The sequence below is a fragment of the Passer domesticus genome, chromosome Z, assembly GCF_036417665.1.
Source record: "Passer domesticus isolate bPasDom1 chromosome Z, bPasDom1.hap1, whole genome shotgun sequence".
In the NCBI taxonomy this organism is placed as follows: Eukaryota; Metazoa; Chordata; class Aves; order Passeriformes; family Passeridae; genus Passer; species Passer domesticus.
In genome coordinates this window covers 11,821,607-11,842,545 of record NC_087512.1, presented here as the reverse complement: position 1 = coordinate 11,842,545, position 20,939 = coordinate 11,821,607, and the positions used below count along the sequence as shown (strand labels likewise).

The window sequence follows — 20,939 nt, the reverse complement described above, 5'->3', positions numbered from 1 at the left end:
AATGTATTTTGCTTACTTTATTCATGTTAAATAAGGAATTCTCAAATGTTATCTTTGGATAAATAGGAGTAATGTGAGTGCATCATGCTGGCATTCCCAGGACCTGTGCTGTCCTTGGAGGTTCTGTTGACAGAAACAGTTCTGCAGAGAAGAGTACCAGAAACATCAATGACAGCAGGACATATGCAGGCATTTTCAGGATTTTGTCTCAACACTAGCTGCAAATGCTTAATTTTGTTTATTATAATTGAGTGTTCACAAAAGTTTTAGACTAAAAATTAAATTATAATGACTTTGATCTAGGATTCATAGTTACTTGGCCCATCAAAGAACATTGTACCATTTGGACTAAAAAGGAATTTATGTTGTGACCTAGCCAAGAGTAGACCCAGACAACTACTCTGCTTTTTACTTTTCTCTCTCTTAATACAAAATTAATTTCATCATGATGTGATGAAGAAGCTACTTTTTGATTAATTTCCATATTCATAGTTGAAATATGAAAAAATAGATATGTGTGCTTTATGATTTCCAAATTATTTCACCTTTCTTTTTACTTTTAGTCGCCAATTTCAGATGATGTTGTGTACCAGCTTGGCTGGTACATTAAAGATTTTATTATTTAAAGGTGTTTGACTAGGAAAATTAATACAGTATTAAAAAAGGATATAAGAATCCTTTCTCAAGCAGTGGTTAGCAAGGGATGCTGAGGCTGAGAACAGGACCGGATAATGTGATGTTTCCACAGAATTCTTTCTCCTTCTCCAGCAGTTATCCTTATGGATATCTATTGATCCCACACAAATCTATAAAGACTGTTATAGGGAGTTAAAGGCATTAATTACAAATATCTGTATCTGTTGTCAGACAGTGCAGCTGGTTTCAGTGGACAAATTAGACACAGCTCTGTGCAACTTTACCTTTCCTGCAACTGCCTATGGGCCTCCTCTGTCTGGAGCAGGGTGTTTGTGAATTCAGAAGAAAGAATGACTGAAAAGTTTTGAACAGTGTCTCTCAGAAGATACCTAGAATATATGACAAAAGTATAAAACAACTAAATGTTATTCAGAAGCTAGAATAAGACTGTTGGCACGTAATAACAACTAGACAATATTCAACTTAAACTGAAAACTTGCAAAACAAAAATTACAAACTTCCTGCAATACCGTTACTGCTGTGGAACGTGATGATGAACTGCACACCACAAGTCAAGGACTTATTAAGGTTTATACAGAGATGGCACATAGAACTGGAGGTCACAAAAATACCAAGTTCTAACAGTTAAGGCTCAGGTTTCTACACCCCAAGTGCAGTTTTGGGACTGCACTATGTTCAGTTTTGGGACTGCACTATGTTTCTGCACTATGTTCTGTTTTGGGACTCTCACTACAGGAGAATGAGGTGCTGGAGCATGTCCAGAGAAGGAGGTTGTAGCCAGGTGGATCTGAGTCTCTTCTTCCAGACAACAAGCAACAGGACAAGAGGAAATGGCCTCAAGTTGCTCCAGGGGAGATTTTGATTGTGTATTAGGAAAATTTCCTTCACCAAAAGGGTTGTCAGGCACTGGAACAGGCTGCCAAAGGAAGTGGTAGAGTCATCAGCCCTGAAGGCATTTAAAAAATGTGTAGATGTGGTACTTGGAGACATGGTTTAGTGAGGAACTTGGGAATGCTGGGTTAAGGTCAGGCTTTGATCTTAGAGGTCTTTTCCAGTCTAGAAGTTTATCTGATTCTACTGCAGAAGGGTTAAATGGCACACTTTAGAAGTTATGCCAACACACACTGAGTCTCTAATGAGGGAAAGTCACGGAACTTCTGTGTGCTCTTGGACTTCCTAAATCTTTTTTTCTGTGGAACATCTGATATCGGCTGTGTAAAGACACCAGATTAGACTAGACACGTGATTCTGTTCCTGCCTTTTTGTCTTGAACTGTTATGATTACAGGCAGTCTGACACCAGGCCTGCACACACAATGGCCTGAAATCGCTGCCGCTTGAAGAATTTGGGGCTGTTGCCATTCAAGAGAGCAGCGGGACGCGCGGGAGAGGCTTCAGAACTTTCGGCACGGCGCGTCTGGAAGGAGGGACCGCTACACCTCTCCGTGCTGACGCTGCATTGCCAGCCTGGGAACAACCGCGGTGCTCGCCCACCCTGCTTCACATTTCATCTTCTTTTTGAAAACAAAAAAGCCAAAAAAACGAAAAAAACCCAAAAACACTACAAAAACAAACAAACAAAACCCCGAAAACCAAAAAATCCCCCCCCGAAAAAACCCCAAAAACCCCACAAAAAAACCAAACCAACCAACCAAACAAAAAAACCCCAAAAACCCCCCCCCCAAAAAAAAAAAAAACCACAACAAAACCAAAAAAAAACCCCCAAAAAAACCCAAAAAACCCACCAAAAAACCACAACAAAACCACAGCAGGCACAGTACTCACGGGAGCCCACCCGTGACCGAGCCCCCGCCCCGGGTGCCGCCGCTCCCGCCCGCCGTCCCTCCCTGCCCACATTCCCGTGCCCGGCTTTCCGAGTCCCCTCCCACGGCCCGCCCCGCGGGCGAGGAGCCGGCCCCGTCCCCGTCCCCGCGCTGTCCCCGCGCTGTCCCCGCCGGCCGCCGGCGCCGCTCCATCCCTGTCTGGCTCCGGGAAGCGCCGCCCGCCCGAGCCCCCGCTGGCTGATCGGGTGGCAGGTTTACAGAGCCCGCTCCGGCGTGCATTACATAGATGATTACGTATCTAGAGAGAGATGTACATAAAAGGGTACTTACGCTGACCTCATTATGAGAAACGAGCCAATTCCTGCTTGCAAAGGGAATGTTTTGTGTGCAGGCACGCGATGCTCCGGTGCTGGCTGTGACAGACCCCGGCGGGGCGCGGAGGTGCCCGACCTCCCAAAAAGAAGGGACTGGCCCGGGGGTCCCCGGGCTCTGCAGCAAGCTGCTCACCTGCAAGAACACACCATGCCCAGGCCCTGCCGAGGCTCCCGCGGCAGCACGTTAGATCCCAAGGAGGAATGCTTTACAGGTAGGTTTTGTTAGCTGTTGTCTTCTGCATGTCTCTTGTGTTCCCCCGGGTTTTTTTCGGGAATGTGGTAAACACAAAGAATGTGCCGGTTTGTAACAGTGCTGTGTGTAATGCAAAACGAGAGCTTGGCTGGCTGTGCTTTTTTATTACATTGTTTTTACTGGTGATCTCTTGGGAATCTCCAATTCATATTTTACTCGAGGAAAGGACACTACCAGGTGTGTGTACGTGGACTCTCTGGGTTTCTGGCAGTGTTAACTCTCCCGACATTTGAGCTTTCTGCAGCTTTCCTAAATGCTGGCCCTGACAATGGGTGGGAATAGCACTTGCATTCCTGGCCATACCTGGAAGGAACACTCATTCACCTGGACGTTCATGCCCTGACGTGCCCTGCACCTTGAGAGCAAAACTGTCCTGGTCCAGCTCCTCAGACTGATGCCTGTCTGCAGAGGGGGACAGCAAAATCCCTTATTTAGGTAGTGAGGAGAGCCATGAATTAAGAGTGATTTATCAGTATCTTTAAAACTGATGGGGATGCATAACAAAAACAAATGCTAATATTCAGGACTTTTTGCAGATAATGCCACCAGCCATTTTTTCCTACAGGTGTTGATGAATGAACCTAAATTACCAAGAGGACTTTCAAGGGCTAAGCCTGATGTTATGACTGATACATTTTATAGAGGTTGGGCTAATTTACCAGTTGACCAGCCTTTCAGTTTGTGCTCAATATGGAGCACACAGTCCAGTCTACTCACTGAAATTTATGGATATGTGAGTGTTGTTGGATCATGACCTTATTACAGTTCAATTTCTGCACAAACCCCCTGAGGCTTACTTATGTGTTATCTCATAGGGATTTATGAAATTTAAATTTGGTACAACACCCTGAAAAGGGTAACACTTTTTATGCCTACAAATTTTATTGCCCTTGCATTGGGTATTTTACTGGCTTTTACAATAAATTAAAAATTCTGAGCAGTGGGATGTTTCAGTGTTTCTAAAAAAATAATTTTTGTTTACGGTTTGTGGCACAGTCCTGCTGGTCTACTGACACAGTTACTTCTGGTCTTGTAGCACTGCTAAAATTACATTCCAGTGATGAGACTCTCAAAAATACTTCCCTCTAATGTTTGAAATAAAGCCAACTGGGTTACATTTCTCTCAGAAATTATGTTACAATGTTGCTGAGATAGGCTAATTTTTATTGCTATTTTGACGCCTGTTTATGTTATACCCATATAAAGATGAGAAGTGTGCTCCATAGAGGTGAGTGGGTGTGACATATACTGTATCTGTAAACACTTCCACAGGCTGTCAGCTGAGTTTCCATGGCTGAAGAGAAGTATTTTAAATTTTAAATCTCATCTCTCGCATGGCATGCAATAAACCAAAGTGGGAGCTAGGAGCATTAGGTGGATTTTTTTTTATAGAAGAACCCTTTCCCTGTCTGTGCTTAGAATCTGTAGCATTGAGAGGAGTAACTTAGGAGAGGATGAATGTGTCTTAAAATGTTAAGAGTCTGATTATGCAGGACTGTGCCCTCATGAAGAATCCTTGCTCTCATAACTGGTGCCACTGATGACAGGGAAATTATTTATGTGGTTTATGAACTATTTGTATAACAAAGAGTGTGCAATACTGGAGTCCCAAAAATGCAGTAAAGCTGTCCTAGGAAAAATTCCTTCAGAAGTTTCATTTCACAAATTGTCAATTAGATGAGCTTTATTCTTTTTGAGTGCAATGAAACAGAAACTCCCTTATTTTATGATGTACTCTCTGCTGATCCAAACATGGAGGTGTGCAGTTATTTTTTGGTTCCCCAAACTGTATTTACAGATGCTGTGTGAACCCAAGATAAGCAATGTGCACTTCATATTTGGTGCAGGGTGTTTGGACAGAGCACATTGCTGTGTCCAGCAGTCTCTTCATGGGCCACTGGAGTACAGTTGCTCCTGCAGCAAGTGCAGCCAGTGGCCAAATATCAGTGATATATGGCTTATGTAGTGACCCAAGATGTTGGCTGGCAGCATTGTGGCACTTTCTCTTGGCTGTGAACTGACTCTGTTTAATGTTGTGAACTTCCATGAGTATTTTTCAACCATAAACTATGGTTCTGTTGCAGGTTTGGCAAATCCTGTTCTTCATTTCTCCTTGACCGAAGCCAAAAGGTTTTTTGTTAACTTCCACCTAATTTTAGGTGAAAATGGTCCATCACTGGAAATACTGGCAGATGTATTTTTTGTCAAAAGCCAGAAACAATATTTCAACATGAGCCCAAACTTAGAGAGCAAAATATTTTGTTAATTTATCTTCTTTCTTGTTTTCACTATATGTATTTTTCTTCTGCCTGTTGCAGTTTTGCTGTCTAAAGTATTGATAGTTTTCTATGTTTTTGCAGCATTTTGAATAAAAATTAGTCATATTATTACATAGTTGCTCCTTGAAGTCACTAATGTACAGACCATCATCTGGCACAGTGAAAATAATTTCTTTTATTAATTTCTTCTATTAATTTTATTTATCAGTGTAAATTTCTCAATCCATGTCTCCCACTTAAATGCTAGTCCTTTGTTGCTTCTTTTCTTTTATGTATATTGCCAGAAAATTTTGTCTTAGTGTTTTTGTCAAGTAATAACTGTAAATAGCACATATTCATTAGTGAAAAAGTCAAAGTTTTTCAGTGTGTTTTTTTTTTTTCCTTATTACTTTAGTGATATAAAACTACTTCTGGGGATGTAGCAACTGAAGTGACATTCAATCTACTTTTCTTCTAGGCATCTTCCCAAATTACATATTCTCAATAAGGTAGTATAGATGTGAAACAATCAAAATGGCAGTCTTATGTGCAAGAATTTGTTATTATTGATTAACTTTGTTTGTTAAAGTTCTGTGGGAACCAGCAATCTAAGCTGTAACATCAAAATACAGCAGTGTCTCTGCTTCTGTTTTTGCAAATTATAGCAATAATGTGCGAAGCTTCCAAAATTTGCTATGGCATATCAGAGAACAGAAACTTGGTAATTCAATGTCATAGCTCTATCATTTGATAGGGTAAAACTATAAGCTAAATATAAATATTTATGTAGCCATTGTGTGTTGTGCTTACTAGGATGCAAAGGAAAAGCTGGATGCAGTTAAAGGTTTTGTAAGTGAATGAAATTGTTTGGACATTATGCAATTTTCAAGTATCGTATTCTATTGGAGAATTTTTTTTTCTGATTAACAAGGGGGTTTCTGTTTGGTTTTGGTTTGTGCCACTTTTTTTCCTTTTTGTTTGTTTTATTTATTTAATGTTGGGGTATGTTGACGCTGGCTCGATGCTAGGTGTCTACCAAAACCACTCTTTCACTTCCCTCCTCAGCTGGACTGGGGAGAGAAAATTATGAAAGGCTCATGGGTTGAGATAAGGACAGGGAGAGAACACTTAACAATTACCATCACAGGAAAATGAGGGGAAATAAATTTAGTTTAATACCAGTCGAATTAGAATTAGAATTAGAATTAGAATTAGAATTAGAATTAGAATTAGAGTTAGAATTAGGTAGTGAGAACGAAATCAAATTCTTAAAAAAAAAAGTCTCCCCACCCTTCACAGCCTTAACTTCACTCCCTCCTTTCTCCACCTTCTCTCACTGGGCAGAGCGGTGCATGGGGAATGGGGGTTATGGTCAGCTCTGTCACAGCAAGGACTCCTCATGCTCTTCTCCTGCTGCAGGGTCATTCCCCCAGGAGACAGTCCTCTGTGAACTTCTACGACTTGAGTCTCTTCCACAGGCTGTCGTTTTCCATGAATTCATCCAGTGTGTGTCCCCAGTGGGGTCACAGGTCCTGGAGCAGCCCGCTCCAGTGTGGGCTGCTCTGCACAGGCCACAGGTCCTGGCAGGGCCTGCTCCAGCACAGGTTTCCATGGGCTCACAGCCTCCTTCAGGCACATCCACCTGCTCTGGTGTGGGCTCCTCCAGGGCTGCAGGTGGATCTCTGCTCCCCCTGGGCCTCCAGGGGCTGCAGGGCCTCGCCATTCACATTCTCTCTCTCCTCCTTCATTGACCTTGGTGTGTGCAGAGCTGTTCCTCTCTCACATTCTCACTCCTCTCACAGCTGCAATTGTCCTTGTGCAGTACCTTTTTGCCCTTCTTAAATTCATTACCCCAGAGGTGCTGCCGCTGCTGGGCTCAGCCTTGCCAAGCAACTAGTCCATCTTTACTTTAAAAATGTGTAAATTTTTGCAATGGATATGAATTAAAGCATTTTCAGTCTTCTGGCCTATTTGTTAATGATGAAGATGCAACAGATTTAATTTTTTAAAATTGAAAAAGTAAAAATTAACTGTTTCAACACTAAAAGTAAAAAACTTCTATTGACATCACAAGTCCTATCTTGCCTTCTGAAAAATTTGAGGGGATTTTTTTGCATCTCTTTGAGAGGAATAGAGAAACAGTACTGTCAGCACTTTTGGCATTATTTCAGGTGCAGGACTGCCTGAAAATTAGAAACAGATTGGTGTTTATATTCTCTCCACTGTGTCCTTAGCCCTCAAAGGTTATGGATCTTTATCTGTGTTTAGGGTAGGATGGAACAACAGTAATGACAACTCTAAAATTTTCAAAATCATTAGGGTCTTACTTATTTTTTAATGTATGTGTTTTGTGAAGTCTCAATAGCTTTAGAAAAAGCAATAGTAATGGAAGTGAAGAGTGGAATGCCACAGCAAAGAGAGAGGGACTCTTACATCTCATAGACAATGCTGGCTTTTAGGATACAAGCAAATCTGGTAAAAGCAATTTTACTTTTTTTTTGTATGTTATTCTGGTTAGTGCTCCTAAAGCATCAGCCAGCATTTACTTTTTCCCACAATGCTCTTTCAAAAGGAATGCTGTCTCCATCTGTAACCTGGGCACCTTCCATGTCAGGCAGCTCAGGTATGAGCACATTTGATAGCGCTTCTGTGCAGGTCAGGAGGCTGGAGCCAGGACACCATCCAGGTGAGATCTCACACAAAGAAATGTTTCTAATGCATCTTCCAGGCAAGGGTCTGTTTTGGTCTTTGAATATAGCAAAGATTTCTGACTCAACAGCTTCAGGGGAACAGTAGCAAGGGAGAGAGAGAGAGCCCAATCTGTGGTGATTGTTCATGCACAGACAGACAGGTTCTGTGTCTGGACTCTTGGCTGAGGCTGGTGGATTATTCCAGTCCTTGCAGCCAGAGGCAGCTCATTTGGCATTATTTTCTGGTAACTTTTCCAACAGCCTCTTTTATCCACAAGTGCCATGCTGCTGAGGACTGGAGTGGCCCGGTCTGAGCCAGGCCCTATCCAGCCCGTGTCTGTCTGTGTCCTGGTGGTGATGATGAGGGGAATGGCTCCAGCCCAGCCGTTCCTGTTCCTCTGTCTGCATTTGCCTGTGCCTGGCCTTGGCTGCTGTGCCTGTTCCTGGGACTGAGTCTGGCACAGTGTGGCTGGGTGCATTTCTCTTTCAGCCACCCTGCCAGAGGCAGACTTAGTGCAGGGAAAGAAGGGGAGAAGTGCAGAGGGACTGACCAGTGTTAAAATTATCACATCAACACGACTGTGGTAACTCCTTGATGGCCTTGTGTTACATCCACAAGAAGTTCTGGGTGTCTTTTTCTGTGGAGATCAGCTGCTGATATGTTGTGCCTAAATCTCTGAGAAGCTGAAAATGTAAATGGAAGTTTATGCTTATGATACATATATATTTAACACAAATATATTTTTAAAACCCTGTTATGAACAGCCTGATTGAGGAGTGAATCTTACTGATGATCTTACTGATGAGCTTCAGGAATTTAAAAAATGTTTTCTTGATTGGAGTAGAAGCATTATAGAACTCTAAAAACTATAAGTAACTGTGGCAGCCTCAGCAACCTCTGACTTAATCTGCAGGTAGCTCTTTGGCTCAAGAGCAGTAGGTGGGATATATTCTTTATATTTACTACAGTATTAAAATATGGATATTATCTTTGAAGGGTACCATTATGCTGTAGCTTCACATGTTTCTGTTGGTAATTTAGAAGTTATGTGGGTTTTTTTTCTTCAGGAACTTTTGGGTTTTAAAATATTATTGGAATCTTCTCACTGTTTCAAATGTAGTGGGCTTTCTTAATTCCTTCAAATCCCCTACAGCCTTTTAGATCTAGGAAAAGTTAACTCTGTGAGAAAAAGTGAATTCCTTCTTCACAGCAGTTCACTCTTTGCTAATTCCATTCTAAGGAGTAGAAAATGTACCTTTAAAAATAGTGCAAGCTTCTGAGCTTTAGGATTACTGAGAAGAATGTGAAGGCTTCTAGAGTTACTCTTTACTTTTTGTATTTTTCCTTCATTCAATAAGAATGCCAGTTTTGTTTGTTTTTAAGGGGACAGAAAAAAGCCTATTCTCTTAAAAAATCATATTTAAGTGAAATGCTATTGTTCACGTGTGCCACTCCCCTCTAGTGAATAAAAGTGGAATTGCTTCATGTCGCGTCATGCCATTGACACCCTAGATGCAACCAGATTATAGAATTTTTCTTCAACTTTCAATGACAGAGAGTTATCTTTCTTTCAGTGGAACAATGTGAACATTATTCTGCTTTTTCTATTAAGGAAGAAATAGGCTTTCAGTGCAAAGCATGCTAAAGTTATTAAATCTGTCCTTTGCACACACACGATGCCCAAGTAAAAATAAAATTAACTTTAACAACAGCAAAACTGTAGTAGTTATCCCTCTGTCTGCATATCCCTGGGTTTGAGTGAAAGTTTCATGCTCCATGCCCCTCTTTACATACATGAAGCATTTATTTTAACAATGTTTACTTTTTCCTTGATTGTTGAATAAATTTTTGGTGTAGTAGTCTTAACTCCTCCATAATAGGTTGATGTTTGCTTTGTTAAACCTTTGAGTAATTGATACCAAAGCTTGAGTTGTTTGGTCACAGATAGGTGTGCAGTTCTAGATAAAAATATCTATCCACATATTTTCACTTGGATGTTTTTGTTGAAGAGGTAACAGAGGAAAAGAGTTTTACAAAAATGTTGTGTATATTATAAATATTCTGTCAAATGTCAGCAAACAAGGCACCAAGTGTGAGATTTCTCTGGCCAGAGGCCAGTCAAATAGCTCAGCAGTCACCCTATTCTGAACTCTGTACTTATCAGCCATGGAGAGAAATACATGCATTTAGCTTTCCATTTGTCATCTAAAGTACACAGCTAAAATATACTCATAGGCAGAAGCTGATTGTTTCTGTTTACTGCACATGACAGATGTATCAAGCTAGAATGAGATTAATCCTGTATGGGATGGTCTTTAAAAAACGATCTGTTTGTGTCTGCTTTTTTCCCATTAATTGTGCCCTTAATTCATACAATAAATGTGTCATTTATCAGTGGTGCTGGTGAAAACAGCTTTTTATTTTACACTGACAACTAAATTTAGTCCATTAGAGTTCTACCGGCTGTGCAGGTCACAAGCCTGACAAAGTAGACAGCCTGAAGAAGTTGTATGAGATGTAGAAGTAGTGAACCCTAAATCAACATAAACTCTGATTTGAGGCAAATATATGCGGAAAAATATTTCATAGAAAAAAAGAGCATAGATCCAAGATATTTTTAGTTATGCCTTAGAGATGCAGAGGTATGCTGAGACTAAAATTGGCTCTATAGAGCTCCATATGTTTATTTACCATACACAGACATTAAAACTGACCCTAGACATCCGCCTACCTGAAGCTTAAAGAGCAGAATGTATGCATGTAGCTGAAAGGCCAAGTGTAACACATTCTCTTGTTTTCCTTCTTTTAGGAGTGTTTTACATTTCACATCCTTGCTTTTTTCTGCTACGCAAAGATGCAGTTCATCCTTGTTCTTAAAGTATGGCAAATGTTTCTTGTAAAGGTTAAAGCACAGTTTTTCTTAAAAAAAGAGTAATATTAAAAATATGAGGCCAAATCCCATGGCATCTAGTTAGGCAAAACTCACACTCAGATTTTTTTTTTCCTAATGTACTGTACTGTACATCACTGCATCTTTTTAGTTTCTTCCTTTGTAACCAAAAGATAAACTCCTGTTTGTTATTGCACAGCATTTTCAAAGCTCTGATTTATAAATTCTGTTATGGAATTGTTACTCAAAACTATCTCTTCTCTTTTCCAGAGAAATCAGTGCTTGCCCAGCCAACATTTATTTTTGAAAAGAAGGACCGTTCTTTGAAGGTAAAAAGCCTTTTCCCCCCCCTTTTTCATATTGATAACAATTGGTGAGAAATAGGCATTCTGTAGACAATTATCCTACAAGTAGTATAAGATTTTAGCCCAGGTTAACACTTGTAATAAATGGTCTGAAAATAGAACAAGGAAGAATAGCAAACAGAAACAAGACTTAATGCATATATGCTGGACTGTTATACTTTGTGTCTCTGTCTAGAAAATGACAGTTCTCTTTTCATTGACCTTTCTGTGTTTATTTTTTTCCAGCGACCTGCAGAAGACCCAGTTTGCAAAGGTGAAAATGGTAATCACCACCTCGCTGAAACAGGTCTACCTATTTCCTGTGAAAACAGTGTTTGGACTCCTTATATGAGCAGGGGCAATTCCCAGTTACCAGACTAAGATTTTGTGGGTTGTAGAGCCACCTATTCTGTCCTAATATATATGTCCCTGTCTTCCCTCAAGAGTTTTTCCATCTTACCTCTCATATTTACCAGAAAGACAAGCTCCAGAAGCCCTGAAAATTTGACCAAGTGTATTCATCAGCTATATGAACTCCTAACTGCCTTTTTCTATTTGTTTGGGTAATGTTATAATGTAGCTCCTCACTCTTAATGTTTTCTGAGCCCATGGGCTATGAAGTGATTCTAAGTATTTGCTTTGGGTTCCCTGAGCTTAGTAGAAATAAAGACTCCCCGGGGTTTTGTCAGAGATTCCAAAAGCCCTCTTGCTCTTAGGTACTGCCTTAAAGCTGTTCTCTAAAGTCCCTCCTAGAATTTATTTTGTTCAGGTGTTAATTCAGTATCCTAACATGGTGCTGATGCCTCCTGCCAATTACATTATATTTTATTTTCTCTAGATTTCATTAGCTGTTCCAGAAAACGTGCAAGATCATCATCTTTGACTTTCCAGAAGTCTGACTCTCAGTCTGACACTGGTATGACATTTACCTCCAGTCATGTTTTGATTAGAGTTCTGTATTCTCATCTGGCAATGAAAATAATGAATTCCCCCATCTAATAAATGTTTCTGCATTGTAGGCATGCTGCAAGTCATGAAAACTTAAACATTGATACTTGCTGATAGTTTCCAATGAACATGTTTTTAATTTAAAATGCATTATTTTTTCCATACTTACATAATATTACATAAAGTAGTGAAAAATCGATAAATTTCTTATAATTTTCTTTAATTGCTCACAGAGTCATGGGACAATGAGGTCAAGAAAGGAATTATATCCCTGGTTTCTGGAAGAGATCAGTGTTCCCTCGGCAATCCTTTAAAATGTAAAGCAGTTTCCAGAAGGGCCCCTCCTGCTGTCCAGCCATGAGCTGACTGGGAAGGCTGATTAAGGACTGTGTATTGTTTCCATGGAAATGAACACGAATCACTAAGGCTACTGTGCAGAAGGACTGATCTGGTTTTTACAACCTTGATTTAACATATGGATGGTACTAAAAAAGTACTTCTGAATTCAGGCATTAATATACATACGGTGTATTTTTTTTTAAATCACATCTGAATGTACCTAAGAGGACTTAAGCTAAGTTTGGTTTACTCTGAAAGTTAAACTGGGATAGATATGTGATAAATTTTAGGGCATGCCTATACCAGAAAATAAAGCAGAGTGCAGGAGGAAGCTGGAGTGTTTTCCTTCTTGATTGCCCGCACTGTTTAAGGGAGAGGTCACTGTCTGCCAGTGTTTTGAACCTTTCCACCTGGCAGTCTCCGGGACAGAGCTGATACAGAGCAGGTTAGCTGTGTGCCTGAGCCAGGCTGGGCTGCGTGGCCTCAGAGACATCCTGGGGTCAGCAGCATAGACATAACCTAACAGTCTGCTTCAGAAAGATGGTGGGTAGCAGACAATAATTTATTCTATTGTCAAGGAAAGCATGACATCAGCCTGGCTAACCCTAAAACTCATCTTTTTTTATTCTCCAAACAAGTGATAATTTAATCTCTTACCCTTTTAGATACAGCTCTCACACAGCAAAGAGGGAGATCATCTTCATTTAACATTCTTCCTACTTTCCCTCCCTCCCAAACAGGTAAATAAAAGTAAATATTTATGTAAAAAAGCAACTATTAGCCAAAATAAAGATGTGTGCAGAAATGCTTTTCCTGCAAGACAAACCTGAAGTGTGTTGGACTAGTCTGGTATTTAGATGGGAGAAAGGATTGTTTTATAAGAAAGACTGGCATTTCAATAGAAGATAAGGGAAAAAAAGTTGGGGAATCCTCTGGGGCAGGGGTGGAATCTTTGAATAATTTAAAAGCATGCATTTATAGAGTGTGATACAAATTATACTTAAAAAAAACCAAAATGAAATTGCAGTAATTACATGAATAGTTTGCTTGCAATATAATGGTGATGGTTCCTACAGGAACCATAAATTTCTGTCCTAGGAGCCTGACTTCCACCTAACCAGGGATCCAGGGAATATCCTCCCTCTCTTAGCACTAACAGGAAAGATGCAGTGGCCTCAAGTCCTAACCTACGTCTGTTACCAGAGACAGGTTCTTGACAGACACTGGCGTAGAGGATTTCTAAACAATGTTAAGAGTGCCCAGCATTTTAATAGCAGCAAAACACACTCTTGCAATGAAAAAGTGGTGATTTTATGTAGTTTATCAGTTGTGCCATTCTACAGGACATGGTACATGTGTGGCATTGCACCTTAAGGGGAAGGCAGCTCCCAAGATTTACAAATCTTGGGTGGTCACGGTGGAAAGGAGTGACAGAAGTCAGAGGTTCTGCAAAAGCTTAAAAAGTTTTACTGGTAAATTACACACTTGGCATGAAAACTGGTATAAGTCCTGATCTCTTATTATAGCCACATGGTGGGTTTTGGATGAAGGGTTAAGGTGAAAGGGAAGAGAGAGAATTAAAGAGGATTAAAGAGGAGAAGAGAGAAAGCAAGAAAGAAAGAAAAAGAGATCACCAGCCTGGCTTCAGCATTGGCATTGGTCTGGCTGATGTCTAGGATCCTGGGGCACACACCTGGGCTTGATGAGGTGCCTTTGTATAGAAGGGTTTCCCCACCCTGGAGATAAGCTTCTCTCTTTTATGTAAATCAGTTCTCAAATCAGTTCTCAGTTCATTCTTTCTGGAAATGTGTGAGAGGCCTTGGGAGTCTTGGGTGGTTTTGATGCCCCCACAGTCCATGCCCACATCTTGGCCTCATTCCTGCTCTGCTGTGCTGTGCTGTGTTGTGCTTATGGTTGTCCTGGAAAAATGCTGCCCTACGTCTCTAGGTACCCTCTTCAGCCACATCCTGCACTTCCTCACAGTGACTTACTACCACAAGTCCATGGTTGGCTCCACAGCTATTGGATATCAGTGACATAACAATTATCCCCCTTACCCCCTTTGTCTTCTACAGCATGGTTGCCATCACCTTCTCACTGGTGTTTGATATTTTTATTAAAACAGTGAAAGCATCAATAGTGCACTGCCATCGTTCAGTAAGTTATAAAGGCCTTTTTAGAAGAACAGGGCAGGGTACATTTATTTATTTGTTTATTTATTCCTATGTATTTGGGCCTCACTTAATCATCTTAAAAATGTCTAAAACTTGACCAGGTAACAGTCAATGTTTCTACAAAACAGGAACACCTAGTATTAAAAGATGAAGAAAGATTTTGCATTAAAAACATTCACTGGTATCCAAAAGACAGTGACATAGCCAGAAAACCTGGTGCTTTCTCATGCCAAAGTGTGCCCACCTGTAAAAATTGAGACAGTAACAGTTATCTTGGAGATCTTTTTCAGATGGATATGTTGGAATATTGCTCAGGTACTACCAAAAGAGAAAGGGGATACAGAAATACTAATTAATGGTTAAAATTTGAGTTTACTCGTTACTTAATTTTAAATTCCTTTTTTTGTAGTAAAGAAGAATAACATATTCATGACCTCAGCTCTTCTTCAAAGAAATCCTGACATCGTCAAAAGTACAAGGGAAGGTAATTGTCATTGTAATATTTATTCATTGTAGCTCCACAAAGACATCATTTAGAGATATGAAAGACAAAAAAATAACAGCTCTTTTCCATACTGAATGATAGGCTAGGTGTTTTTATGCAGTTCATAACTTATTTGTTTGACAGTGTAAATGTCCTATGAACTCTGGTCTGATCATCTGCTCTGACTACTTATTTCCTGAGTGGACTGAATGTAACTTTCCATAGTGAAAATTCACATTTCTAACTGAATACCTCTGCTGCTGGAAAAGGCAATGAAGAAACCTCTTGGCATCTGAGGATGTAGAATTAAATCTGAAATGCCAGAAGACATATCTAAAACAAAGCAATAAATATAAGTATAAAAATATACTTAAATCTATAAATACAAATATATTTTGTAAGTAAAAACAGAATTTTTATGTATATTACTGATTACTTTTTTATCCTGATAGGATAACACATTGGTTTCACTTCAGAGTTGTGTATTTTAGAAACCATTACAATTTTTCAGAATATGAAGCAAGTAAACAATAGTAAATATTATTTTTAAATGTTTTGAAAGTCTCAATTAAGAGGCAAGACATATAGGCATGAATTAGATGTGAAGAAAAAGTATATGTTTAAACATTTTGTCTTTGTATTTTACAAGGATCCTTGTCACCAAGTCAATTGTGGAATGTTATTAGACCTGCCACTTTACAGCCCCCACAAGCCCTGACCTGTCCTGAAATTCCTGTAGTATGTCTAATGACTAAGAAAGAAGCATGTGTTCAGGTAAAAAGAAAAATAATTTTACTGGAGCTCAAACTAAGGAAAAAAACCAACCAAATAAAAACACCCAAAACAATCAAAGCCAAACACCAAACAAACCAGTGCTGTTTTAAAGCAATTAATTAATTAATTATGCAGCTAATTAATAATGCATTAAAAATGCATGATTTTCAAGAAAGTTCCCATGTAAGTTTCAGTGGAATTGCTGTATTACTGACATGATGTGAAATGTTAAACTAATGCTGACTGCGTTTGAAAAATTATCTCTTCTCTGCAGGCTGCCTTACCTTTCTGATATCAGGGTTCTGTGGAAAAGTCAGCTTTGGGTGTTTTGGATTTTTTTTATTTAGAAAGTGAGATTTTAGTGTTTTAATTGAGGGCACTGGTTTAATACACAGCTGGAGGAAGCTCTGCCAACTGCAACATCTATTATTCATATCTGTATCTGTCTGTGTATCTTTACACCTTAGTGACTCTGGATTCTAGCATATTCTAGCAGAAAATATACTAGCTCTAATTAATCTGTTTGGTTTTATTATTCCTAGCTATCTGAAGACAGCTCTTATTCATCCAATGAGAATTCAGTAAATTCCAAAACAGCAGTGGGGCCATCTTCCAGCTCTCAAAAAACACAGTAAGATTTTGTTTATTATATTTCTACATCTTGTCAGTTGGCTAATGGCATGCCCTTTCATCATCTATGTCTAACATGGTACTAAGCCCATGCTATCTGCACCCACACAGGGCTCAGTGCTGTTTGTGTGTGGTGCCAAGATTTGTGTCTGTTGACATGAACTTCATATGCCATAAAAAATGGACTCCTAACTGCAATTAATCTCTGTGGGACAGGTGGTTTCTCCTTAGAAACCAAGCTGGAAACCATTCTGGTTTGCCATCTCTCTTCTGACTGCATGTGTGCTACATCTCTTAAAAAAGGTGCATAGCAACTCAGGAAATTTCATTCTTTTGAGGAATAACCAATGTATTTCAGCATACTGGACAAAAGAAGCATAAAGAAAAAGTACAGGACTGATTTGGAAGACCAGGTGAATGCTGCAATTGATGCTCTACTTTCATTCACAAAGCAGGATTTCTGGCACAAGAAGCTATCTGTGGTGACTGTGATAGGCTAGCATTTTTGTGCAGCACAGACTTCAGAACTTCTGTGACGAAACTGATGTCCTTGGAGTAGGATGTTTCCCCATCCTCTTGACACTGTATGTGATGGAAAGAGCCCCATTCTTGGAGATTAATCAGATTCCAACTAAAGCTTGTGTCATACGTGACAGAAATACAATGCTGGGAAAAACACTGACTTCTGGTCATGTGTTCAACTTTGCACAAGGTTTTGGTTGGGAAACAGAAAGGGTTACAGGCCAGCACTGAGAAGAAGTCATACTGGTGCAAAAGTAGGCTTTTACCTCTCTCTGGGGACTGACTCGTGAGAACTCTAGGTCTATGGCTGTCTTGTGGTATTAATACTGCTTGCTGATGTTGATGAGGGCTTTTTACCTGGAAGTTGTGAGCATCAGGAATACACCTGGTATCCCTTTTGGTGAGAGAATGACTTTTCAAAATTGCTAGGGCCACAGATAATAGATTTCTAATGTTGCCTGATTCCCCCTTCTAGCCAAGAAGGGCATAGAATATGTAAATTGCAAAGGAGTCTGTGCCAGTCTTCTACAGGGCTAGATGGACCATAGATAAAGGTTGTGATGCACAGTGCCAGGGTTCTGAGGAGGCAAAGGAGTTTAGATGCACAATCAACTTAGATTCTTATTCCTTATCAACAAAAAGAACATCATTAGAGGGCAGATGCTTGCTGTGATTTTGGAAGAACCAACCTTTTCAATTACATTTAATGCTGTTGTGATGCACTCTGAGGACAACATGTAGCCACAGAGCACACTGAGTTTTTAGGAGAACCTGAATGATGGTAATGCATGCATTAGAAAAACTAAATTATCTGCTGTTGGTACTTTAAATTTATTTACCTTCTGTCAGCTGCACAATATCTAGGAAAAGATTGGTGAGTGACTTTCTCCTGTGAAGTAGAGAAATACAACACAGTGATTCAGTGCCAACAAGTTAACTTGAAACTATTTCTTTCCCCTGTTTTTTTTTTTTTTTCCCCACAAACACCCTGCTTGGGGTGTTTGTGCCTCATGAATTCTGTATATCACTATACTAGTTCTATCATAATCATGGTAAATGTTGGTTCCTTTGACAGTTGAAAACTAATTTAAACACTACCAGGTGCCTACTGCTCTTCTGAGATTGCGGAAGGATGTAAGTGCCATTCTTCTGATCCATATTAAGTGACTGATGCTGTAAAATACTTAGGTACAATCTTTCTGGTATAGCTGTTTTCTCATCAATAATAAACAAATTACTTTATGAAACTCTGCATACATACTGAACAGTAAAGGAACATTGCAGACAGACCTCCTCATTGCAAAGAAAACAATTTTTAGGGTTGCTTTTAACTTCCAATCAAGGCATAGTTGTTGACATTTGTTTATAAAATAAAATGCAGAGATTGCTTTGCCTGCAGACATCTCTCTCACTTTTACTCCTCTTCCACATTTTCATCTCTCCATTATATGATTCTGTGGAGAGATGAGTGAAAATACCTTGTTATCCCTCCGCAGTTGCTGCAGCTGTCCATGTTCCAGGAAAGCAGTAATTTTCGTTTCCTGGGCTGACTATAATAATGAACTGAAAAGGAAAAAAAAATTCAAGTTTGTTGATTCTGATTAAAAGCTTGGAAAGCTTGTGTCATAAGTGACAGAAATACGAGAGTGGGAAAACACAGGCTTGCAGTCACATCAGCTCAACTTTGCACAAGGATTTGCTTAGAAAACCGAAAGGTTTGAGGCCAGCACTGGAACTGGCAGCTACTCAGACCTTTTTGGACACTCTGAGATGGCCAGTCCCTGAATCTATTTCCCTCTCATAATCCCATTTGAGTACTTTATCCGTATTTCTCCTCCCACTGTTCCTTGTTAGTGATCATTCCCTGATATCAGTGACTGTGTTTTGTATCTCCATGACAATGCCACCCCTGGGGCAAGATCACTTTGCATTCCTGACAATGCGTCCCTGACAAGAACACTTTGTTCTTGCCATACAGCAACATAAGGCTGTTGAGGTTTTAATAACATTTTAAGGCTGGTACTTCCAGTTAACTTTCTTTTAAAAGAGAACTAATTATACTGATTAATTTTTCCCACATTTCTGAATATAATCAAAACATTTTCCCACATTTTTTTCTTAGAAATAAGGCTCTAATTCTTGGTTTTTTTTAGCTCTTTTGGGGTGCTGTCCTTAAGCTGCTGTTGGAGCAGCCTAGAAGTAGCAGTTGGAATGTCAGTATGGAAATTGGTCACATTCCAGTAGATTTTAGTGAGGGCTGGTTTGAGGATAAAAAACTCATTAAGACACTTCAGATTTCCTATTCATAGCCCAAAACATACATAGAAGCTTTAAAGGCTGAAAAGACAAGTATTTTCTGATTTCTCTGTTTTGATCCTAGCAAATGTGTTGTCTTAGCAACACATCAACCATGAGAATGCCAAGAAGTATTTTTCTCATTAAAAAGATTGAGAGAGGTAGTACTCGGTAAGCCCTTCATCCTTGAAGAGATTTTAAGCACACTGTAGTTGTGTGCTTAAAACACACAGAGAAACTATTTTAGAGGAAATCATGGAAGTTCTGCCAACAAACTCAGCCAATTAACAGAAATATCCTGTACATGACATATGTTACGTTAAGCCCTCCCAAGGGTGATAAATACTGTGAAACAGAAGTAAGTGGTGCTGAAGAATGCAGTTGGTGACACAGTACCAGGCTGCCTTCCTGCCAAGTCATCCTTCTGCAAGAGGAAGTGAAAAGAGCTTGCATGGTATTGCCTATGCCAGCAAGATGTGCAGGATTAAGTTCTACAGAAAGCATAAACAACCTATAACCCCTTCATTAAAAAAACCCAAAACCAAAAAAAAACCACAATCAAAACCAAACCAGCAGCAGGAACAACTTCCACACAAGGTTTACAAGGATTTTTCTCACTTTTACCAAAAATGAACCCTGTTCATTTAAAGTGGCTATGTAATTAGCAGGTCAAATTACAATTCTACTTGTATAGAATATTCTTGAATGTAATCTCTAAAACATAGCTGGCCAGTACCAAAGGATTGCAACTATTGAGTTCTCTCATTTTATCTCTGGAACAGGTAATTGAAAAATGGAAACACTTTTCTCTCCTGTTCTACTTACACCTCATCTTAAGCCATCTGCTATCATATCTATACAATTTTTCAGTATTTGTGTGTGTAGGTGAATACATTGCGTTCCTGCACTTCCAAGATGCTGGGAGGATGATGTAGGAATGCCTGTAAGGCACCAGGGTGTACATTATTCTGCAGAGTACTGGAGCTTCATCGCTTGAAAGGATAGCTGTTAATTTTTGGTAGTCTTTTGGAGGAGCAAAAGGAAACAAGGAAACGAAAGTAACTCATTAAAATTTCTGGAGTAAGACACTTCCCTGAGGAGAAGTGGCATGCTGTTTTGCTGCTTCTTCTTTGGTCTTAAGTAATGGCCTCAATAATCTTAATGAAATGCAGTGTGATACTCTGTTGCTTTTGTGAAATGTTCCATAGAGAATATTCTCAGATTCTCTTAAAGAATTTACCTGATTACTTATGTGATTACTTTTTAATTTTTCTTTAATGTTAGGTGTGGTGAATCTTTAAAGCGTTTTACATAGTTCTAAATCACATTTCTTTGTTATTTTGTTCCCACAGAAGTCAGTTGCTCAAAGAAAGAAGTGTACAAAACAGCAACAATTCTGATTTTGTGTTTGGGGAAAACATGGTTGAAAGAGTTTTGGTTGGATCTGCACACACTGGCAGACTTTTTATCAAGGTCAGTGTACTTATGAGTACAATTACTTTTTCAGACATTGGCTCTTTTTA

General features: G+C 39.5%; 1 protein-coding gene across 12 annotated transcripts in view; it reads left to right on the top strand.

The window, feature by feature from the left end:
• The first annotated feature begins 2,593 nt into the window (after positions 1-2,593).
• Positions 2,594-20,939, top strand: part of RANBP3L (RAN binding protein 3 like) — a 29,899-nt gene continuing 11,553 nt past the window's right edge. For 2 of the 12 annotated variants that reach the window (XM_064403532.1, XM_064403531.1), the window contains exons 1-9: positions 2,594-3,026; positions 11,177-11,235; positions 11,497-11,557; positions 12,089-12,166; positions 13,203-13,277; positions 15,121-15,195; positions 15,845-15,969; positions 16,512-16,600; positions 20,769-20,889. In XM_064403532.1, the coding sequence (XP_064259602.1) occupies positions 2,783-3,026; positions 11,177-11,235; positions 11,497-11,557; positions 12,089-12,166; positions 13,203-13,277; positions 15,121-15,195; positions 15,845-15,969; positions 16,512-16,600; positions 20,769-20,889 (927 nt within the window). In that variant the 5' untranslated portion in view covers positions 2,594-2,782. Of the gene's footprint in view, positions 3,027-7,022; positions 7,801-7,831; positions 8,012-11,176; positions 11,236-11,496; positions 11,558-12,088; positions 12,167-13,202; positions 13,278-15,120; positions 15,196-15,844; positions 15,970-16,511; positions 16,601-20,768; positions 20,890-20,939 lie in introns of those variants that run through there. The other 10 variants (XM_064403542.1, XM_064403541.1, XM_064403534.1 and 7 more) reach the window with 10 other exon arrangements.